Genomic DNA, 8,857 nt, shown 5'->3' on the forward strand with positions numbered 1-8,857 from the left:
ACTTTGGTACTTTCAATTGTTGGTTTAAATAGTTGATACAGTGTATTTTCTTTAACTGACTTTGAAACTTTTAATTCTTGTGGCCATATAGAATGCTAGCTTTAGTTTAAAAAAACAAACCAATCTGCATTCAGTGGCTTTCAAGGTCCGTCCTCTTGGTTTTCTTGTATAGTGGCTGTCATTTTCTTTTTGTCCATACATTTTGCAGGCTAGCTCTTTTACTGACACTAACTTGGGGGAAGCCTATTTAGTCCAGCATATTGCTTTAATGTACTGTTGTCGTGCAAATAGCATTTTTTGCGTGTATTAGCACTTTAAAGTTGGGTATATAGGCTTTGCTAGTGCTTGTTGCGGAAAATGAGCCTTCTCTGCAGCAGGAAAGGACATGCTTTTGTATGCTGACTACATTTACAATGCATCTGCTCGTCAAACTGACTGCAGAACCTAGTCTAGAAATTGTGGCTAGGTGGATTGGCGCAAGTAGCCTAAACCTTACTGCCTTCAGAAGTAATGTTCTTCTGGCTTGGTATCCACTCCACCCGGATTGTGCAACAAAGGTTCCGTTTTCTTTAGGGAAGTATGCGATCTTAGCTGATGCAAGCCTGGATGCAGGTTCTCCTCCCATTTAAAGCACTTTATTCACCTGAATGATGTAACTTCGAATCTATTACATCTTTATTGGTACTTTCTAAGGAGGTCTGTGATCCAGCCATTGAAAGAATTTATGGATATACAGCAGATCCTGTCGGAAGTGAAAAAGGGCTTCGGCTCGCTCCTTGTGCTGAAACTGCACTCTGACCTTCTGGCTTGATGCTCTATGGTTAAACTTTTGACCAGTGGCAATCCATCTTAGGAAAACCTGTAGGCTGTTCTGGCAGACTGGTTTGCGTTCAGGAATTTTCACTTCAGTGTTCAGTGCATACGTCTGCCGAATGTGACCTTTTTTCAGGAGTCAGTATAGTCTTGTGCTAGATTTCCATTGCGCTGCAACACGTGTTGCTGCATCTTCACCAACTTTTGAACCGTTTGAGCAAGAAACTATTTTTTAAATTTAAAATCAGTTTATGCAGCAGATGGATTATGTGGCAAATGCGGCAAATTTGCAAAAATTGCAGCTGCACAATCGCATAATTCCAGTAGCCCTGAATATACTCAAAGGTATACAAATGTAATCAATTCTCTTAGGATCCCACTGCAGAACTACCTTAGTTGTGCTTCCCACCTAAAGCCTTGAGATTTTTAGCCTCCTGAGAAAGTAAATGCTTTACTTGTATGTACCTCCGATAACCTGTTGGCAGATCCTTTTTCCAGCCTGGCAAAATAAAGCCTCTTGCTTTACTACTCCAGTTGAATAGGGCTCTCATGGAAGTAAGAGTATCATTGTGCACCTACACTACTGCGGTCCTCCTCATTAAGTTGCTATGGCCCATAGTCATTTCAAATGAAGAAGCGCTCAAAGTAGCTCTCCACGCTGTTACTGGATTAGAAAGAATATTAAAGCAATGGATCAAGGAGCCCACTCACATTGCAGGGCATACCCTTGACCTACTTTTCTCCAACATCGAATCCACTGTCATCCAGGAGATCAAACCACTAGTATGGACAGATCGCTCACTAGTATCATTTTCATTGGAACTGCCAGCCAAACTAACACATCCATGCAAGCCCAAAGAGACAAATAACAGTGTGGAGGCTAGTTACTGAAACAACATTCCTACAACACTTCCCCCCCCCCATTCCCCCCCCCCTACTCTATCCCTTAATGAGCTCTCAAGCTCAGCCGCAGCACACATGGAGTCCGAAATCAGAACTTTGAACCAAATCGCCCCCAAACTTAAGCCCAGTCGATCAAAAAGACCTCTCACTGAGAAATGGTATACACCAACTCAAAGCACGTAAAATAAAGTGCCAACACACCGAACATCAATGGAGACTGTCCAAACTAGAATTAGACAGATTTCGGTACAAATCTGAACTTAAAATGTACAATCACGCCATCAAAAATGCTAAAAAGAGCTACTTTGTGTAACGAATAAATGAACTGCAACTCAACCAAAGAGCTATATAAAATAGTGAAAGAACTTTGCAAACCAACCAGCATGTCCCAAACCATTCCCTCTGCAGAATCCTGCGAAAAAATTAGTAATTTCTTTTCGGACAAAATAAGCCAAATATACTCCACTTTTAATCCTACCACGGAAATAGATGTCCCAAATCAGAAATTTCAGACTCCGCACCCAGAAGCAATGTCTGAAATGAGCAAATTCGCTCCCCTCGCGGAACCTGAGGTGCTGAAGGCAATGGGCGAAGTTAAGTCAGGATCCCCCCTGGATCCCTGCCCACACTTCATTTTTGCTTGGACAGCCCCTACCCTCTGCCCATATGTCACTCACCTTCTCAATAAATCACTCCACACTGCCACCTTCCCAGATATTTGGAAACTGGCAGTAATTACTCCTCTGTTTAAAAAAAAAAAAGGCAGGGACAGACGTTCTCAATCCCGAAAACTACCGTCCAATCTCCCAACTCCCATACCTATCCAAAGTTCTAGAGAAATTGGTGAACAAACAATTATCCTATTACCTGGAATCTAATGACCTATTGGACCCCTCACAGACTGGCTTCAGGGCTGCCAACAGCACCGAGGCAACACTACTGGCAGTATCGGACAACATCAGGTCCTGTACCGACCAGGGAGGAGCCATAGCACTGATACTTTTGGGCCTGTCGGCAGCATTCGACACGGTCTCCCACAATAGACTGTTGGAAATCCTCTACAAAAAGGGAATCAACTCCACAGCGCTAAAATGGATCGGCTCGTTTCTCAACAACCGAACACAAATGGTCCGACTAGGTCAGTTCCAATCCAAACCAAGGATCATTGGCTGTGGTGTTCCACTGGGAGCGTCGCTAAGCCCAACTTTATTTAACACCGAAGTCTCATCCCTGGCGGAAATTAGCAGAAAATGGGGTATTGGCATTTGCTCCTATGCAGATGACACAGCTAATGGTGGCCCTCGAAGAAAGGCCTGAAGCCACCAAAATAAAACTACATAACTGTCTCTCAGAAATGGCACAGTGGATGCAGAAGCACTGCCTGGAACTAAACGCTGGGAAAACTGAAATCCTGCTTTTTGGAGGGGCCAAGGAGATTTGGGACGCCACCTGGTGGCCACAAACACTCGGGACTGCCCCAATCCCTAAGCATTGTGCAAAAAATGTAGGTATCCTCATTGATACCCTATCCATGAAGGACCATGTGCTGGCCCTTTGTGGCAAGGGTTTTGCCACCTTGAAACTGCTACACAGGCTTTTTCCCTGGATCCCACTAGACCGTAGAAGAACAGTCACGCAGGGCTTGCTTATGAGTCAGCTCGACTACGGCAATGCTCTATTTGTGGGCATGAATGAGTCTCTCTTCACTCGGTTACAGGTGCTACCAAATGCCGCAGCCAAGCTGGTATGCAACAAAAACAGACTAAGCTCAGCCTCAAAGTGCATGAAAGACCTGCACTGGATTCCTATGCGCCAAAGAGCGGTTTTCAAACTACTCAGCCATGTTCACAGAGCACTATTCCAAAATGGCCCTAAAATACTACAGGGGAGATTCGAGTTCTATGTCCCGACAAGGAACCTGCGGTCCTCATATCTGGCACTAGCCAGAACTAAACGTATAAAGAAAGTAAGGTCCGGAGGACGCTCCTTCTCATACTTGGCAGCTAAGAGATGGAACAATCTCCCCACAGACCTACGACTCATCCAACTATCTGGAGTTCCGGAAAAAAACCTGAAAACTCATCTGTTCCCAAAAAACTAACACCTTCCTGCCTGTTCCAGCAGCCTAATACCCTCCCTCTTGCTATCAGCGCCTTGATATCCTCTGGGATGAATGTCGCGCTCTATAAATAAATAAAATAAATATTTCTCAGCTGCTTGTAGATTGCTAAAATGACTACTAAGAAGACTACATTTTATTTCAAGATTGTCTGCTTGTCCTTAAATTCCTTTTGAAAATTAAACTTTTTTTGAACTTTGCTGTTCATACTGTAAATTCATTAATAGTCAATCTTACAGTGTACACTTTAAGCAGAGCAGACATGTACATGATAGTGACAGTCTGAGTGGAGCCATCCCGACTTTCAGAGATCTCAATCCCCACATACAGTACACAGAAATGCCGAGCTACCACCACAAACTCCCATGCCCATCCTCGCGTAGCTTTTCCTTTAATCCTTGAACCAGATTTCTCCATGCTATCATGTTACCAAAATAGACCCTTACCTACCAGCTTGTCATTTCTGTCAACTACCTTCAGATGTTCCTAGGTTTAATTTTGTCACCCATGAACAGCTGTTATATTTTTTCTCTCCAGTATTGGTTCATAGCTTATCTGTCTCGTTGTGCGATTACTGCAGGATGTATGTATGCTATGGTAACACGTTAAGTTTTATTTCAGGATCCCAGACAGTGTTGGCAAAGACATTGAGAAGGCTTGTCAGTCAATCTACCCTCTCCATGATGTGTATGTACGCAAGGTCAAGATGCTGAAAAAGCCAAAGTTTGAATGTAAGTTTTAATCTGTTCTAGGAAACTGAATATAAAATCTGCTTGTACCTTAAGTTCACTGCTCCATTCACTAATCAATTTCAGATGTGTAACCAAGTTTGCAATGTTTTTGAGCCCTGAATTCACAGCAGCAGGTTTTCTTTTAGTCCTATCATATAATGCTAAACTATTTTTCTGTACTTGATTTTAGCTAGTCTAGTTTTCAACATAACCACAAATTGGAATGCTAGGTTTACTATCTTTTTAGGGCCTGATGTATAAATCTGTTTTACAGTTGCAAACCCCGCAAGTCCCCAAATCATAGGATTTACAGCAGCAAAAGGGCATTTGGATAAATACTAAACCAATTGTGCAAGTGCTAAAAAAAAAAAAAGGTTTAAAGGGCGACACTGCTGCTTTCTTTTAAGCAGCCCAGGCTGCTTAAAGTGTTTATTGTTTGGGAATGCACACGCATGAATGGTGGGTTGTCTGCTGTTCCTTGAATTCTGCCTTGTTTTTCTTGTAAATAGTCCAAGGTTGTTGCAACTAGTAAGATGCCTAACTATTCGAAAGATGGTTCTGTGAACACCGCCTGTTGCAAGTGGGGGATAAGCAGCAGAAAATCATGGTTCCAAGTGAACTAGACACGTTCCTTAGTTTGAGTTTTCCATTTAGATAGATGGTTTACAATCTGTAAAGATTAAATGTTTTACTGCGTATCAGACAATGCAGTGGCTCTTGTTAGATTTCACAGCCCACAATTATACCTCGTTGCCTCCAGAGGTCCGTGCGGCGCAAGACTTCTATTCATGAGCCTTGCGTGCATGTGCTCCCATAATAAGCACACAATGCCTGAAATGGGAGGCCTCAAAGTTACTCACTTCATGCTGACGTGATGTGTATTCCCCAGTCCTATCTCAGAGTTCTACTTTTTGTGCGAAGATGCTTTGAAGTTGTGTTAACTTCAAGCAGCCTGAGGCGATAGTGTAGTGCTATAAGCCTGCAGGTAGCGTCAAGCAGGTTCAGCTCTGCCACTTTATCCTTGAGCTACCACTCCATCCACTAGCCCTCTGCCTTGTAGCCTGCCAATAAAACTGGCAAATAAGCCATAAAGCCAAATAAGTCTATAAAGAGATTCCTGGGCAGGGTATTCATGATTGTTTAAGGCTAGCATCATAAACCTTAAAAAGGGAGTTGGTGGATATATTGTGGAGGAGTTGTCGTGTGCTTGAGGCATGGATGTTGAACATAAATCCATTTTTAAGTAATCATGAGGGCTCTCCAATCCTGGTCACGTTTATAGCTTACTGCTGAAATGACCTCTTTGCTCGTGTCATCGCAGAAAAGGATAGGCATACTGCTTAAAGGATGCTTGTTCTAGTATTTTTCCTAAAAAGTTTTAGCTTGATTTTTGAACTAATGTCCCATTTCTACCTGTAGTTGATTGTGATGTGTGTTTTCTTATTGTTGTAATGCATGGTTTTTCTTTACCCTTTTAGTGGGAAAATTGATGGAGCTGCATGGTGAAGGAGGTGCCACCGGGAAACCTGCTGGTGATGAAACTGGTGCAAAAGTGGAACGGGCTGATGGCTATGAGCCGCCAGTGCAAGAATCAGTCTAAAGATTTCAAATATCTGTAAAATAAATACAAAATTTATGTAATCAGTGTTGTATCATTTTTAAATGGCAGGTTTCGTGTATGTATTTTACTGTAAGCAATATGGCAATACTCTGGTCTTGCAGTCATTGCAAACATATTGCATGAAATTGGTTATGAAATTACTTGAATTTTTTGTTAGTGAATGAAATGCTTACATGATCTTGCTTCTGTTCACATTTCCAATACTACAGAGTAATTTCCTAATTAATAAAATAAACTAACCAGATTTAGGTTCAGGATAATAGATCTTACCTGTATGTTTTAAAAGTCAGGTTTCATAGAATGTCAACACACACATGGGGAAGATGAGACAACCCCTTAACTACTCCTGATAAAACCTATTCAAATTTGTCGTTAACAAATTTCATCCAGAGACACTTCATATAAATTGCCTCAATTGTTGCTAATGTGTTTTTACTGTATAGTTAAAATCAACTCTGCAGCCCAGTCAATGATGGGTGCCAACCTTTTAGCCACTGGGGATTTCCAGTAAAACCACCTATGCTGCACGTGAAATCGAGCTATACTTGGTGATCTGTTTGATTACCAAGCCCATCCTACCACACACTTGTGTCCAAAATGTACTAACCTATGTGTGAGTTGTAAAGCAATGAAGGGTATGTTATTTAGTATTCAGTTGGTTTCAGGGGTGCATAGTCTAGCTGTATTTCTAAGATCCAATATATTCTGCAGAATTACATTTAGAATTTTGAAAGATTCCTTAGTACATTGGATTTTAAAGCATTGCACCTTTGTACTGGTTTCTACTGATCAGGTTAACCTGAATATTCTCAGACTTGTCCATTCCCTCCTGATATTTTCCTTGGTGGAGGGGTGAATAAAGAATCTCAAATGGGCAAGAATACTGCTAACCATATCAGTTACTATTATTTCTATTCGTTTAGGCAAGCACATTTCTTTTGTTAAAAATGTACATTTAAGTAGTATATACAGTATATTCAGTAATGAGCATAGTTTTGTCTTGGCGTTGCCACTGGAATCTGAGAGCCTAAAGAACTATTGTGCTTCATGACCAGTTATCCTTAATTTGCCATACTCCAGAAATCTCAGTGTTTAGAGTTCTGGACTCCACCATGTAGATTTTTCTTCCTTTACAAAAAAAGGTTCCGTCCAATCCTTTAGAGACTACTCCCAGTTTAATGTGATCAATTTTAGTTGGATGTATTCGCAAAGCCGGGAACTGTTCTCATTGAAGATATTTAGTGTTAATTGACCTTTTTATTTCATCTACATGATTCGCGCTGAAAACAAATATGCTTGGTACATGTCTGGTGACACAAGTTGGAGGGTCTCTCTCCACTGTCCCGAGAAACGTTTCAGTGTTACGATTTCAGCATGGGGACCAGAGATAATGTGTGGGTTTTTTAGCACACACCTTGGTAGCATTCATTTTCCTTAAAGTTAAAATGTGGACATTTGCAACATTTTCCAAGATGACAAACTTTCTCTGGAAAAGTATTAGAATTAATCATGTTACCAAACTTTACTCTTGTCCCCAAACAATTTGCCTTCCCTCACTTGTTCATTTTCCCAGACTCTTAACAGTTAACTAAAAGCAATTCACTGAAATACCCAGATCTGCTTTTATTCTTCTAAAAGCTAATATTTCCACCAATTGTATTTCTAACATTTTCAAGATACTTCGGATATGTTTATTTTAACATCGTGTGCACTGCATCACCCCCTGTAACCTGAATGGCTTCCTTCTTCCTTTGAAACTTGTTGAAGGTAACATATTTAAATACTAAAGCACTGATGATCGTGGGAACCCTTATCTCGTACCAATCATTCATCCAGTTTTCAGCATTGGTCACGTTCGCTAATATCTTGTCTTGGGCTCCAATACAATGTTTTAGTTTGAAAATGATACTAATCCATAAATTTTTTTTAAACATAGTACATTTCTCTTAAACCTCTTCTGCAAACAAAGTGAAATCACTACAGCTGGTTCTGTTCCACTTGCAATCAAACCCGCTTATGTGCTTACCATTAGCAACTCTTTCAAGATGAAGAAAAATGTAAATGTTTGGAGATTACTTTAAATGGAATACCTGGAATCATTTATTATACATCCATGTATTTCCTTGCTACCTTCCAAACTGATACAAATCTTAGTTAACACAAATTCCATCTTTGACATGTTTTTTTTTATTTTTTACTTTTCTGGGGGATTTTAACTATTATAGAGCCAGAACATTATTGAAGAAAGGCTTCCTCTGACCCAGTTTATCAATACGCTAACTCGAGAGGGGGTGTGTGATAAGAGTTTGAACACCTGTTATCCTGGATACCTTAGATCCAGTTTGGAGTTCAAGCAGTTACACTAAACTGAAGGCTAATCACATTCTTCATTGCTAATGAGCTAGACATTGGACCAGAGTTTTCTTCTGAAGATGACAACTCATGGTGGCACCTAAGCAATATGCAACCTGAGACCTTTAGCCTGTTGTCCTTGACTAGACCTAGTCTAGTTACTTTAGCTGATCTGAATCCAACTAGAATTCAAAATATCCAAGGTTCTGGATACTCCTAACAGGCAGTTATTTTTTTTTATATGGGGCTAAAGACCAATAAATGGAACGCTGGCAGCCGAAACCTCAAGACCGCACTAGAAATACTGTGGATCAAACT

At 40.8% G+C, this 8,857-nt stretch overlaps 1 protein-coding gene across 1 annotated transcript in view; it reads left to right on the plus strand.

Annotated features, from left to right (window-relative positions):
* The window catches only part of RPS3A (ribosomal protein S3A), a 30,992-nt gene extending 24,785 nt beyond the window's left edge, over positions 1 to 6,207 (plus strand). The window contains exons 5-6 of the mRNA XM_085641657.1: positions 4,457 to 4,566; positions 6,045 to 6,207. Coding sequence (XP_085497783.1) covers positions 4,457 to 4,566; positions 6,045 to 6,166 — 232 coding nt within the window. The 3' untranslated portion in view covers positions 6,167 to 6,207. The remainder of the gene's footprint in view (positions 1 to 4,456; positions 4,567 to 6,044) is intronic.
* The last annotated feature ends 2,650 nt before the right edge of the window (positions 6,208 to 8,857 follow it).

This window comes from Triturus cristatus, chromosome 2_2 (assembly GCF_964204655.1).
Source record: "Triturus cristatus chromosome 2_2, aTriCri1.1, whole genome shotgun sequence".
Lineage (NCBI taxonomy): Eukaryota > Metazoa > Chordata > Amphibia > Caudata > Salamandridae > Triturus > Triturus cristatus.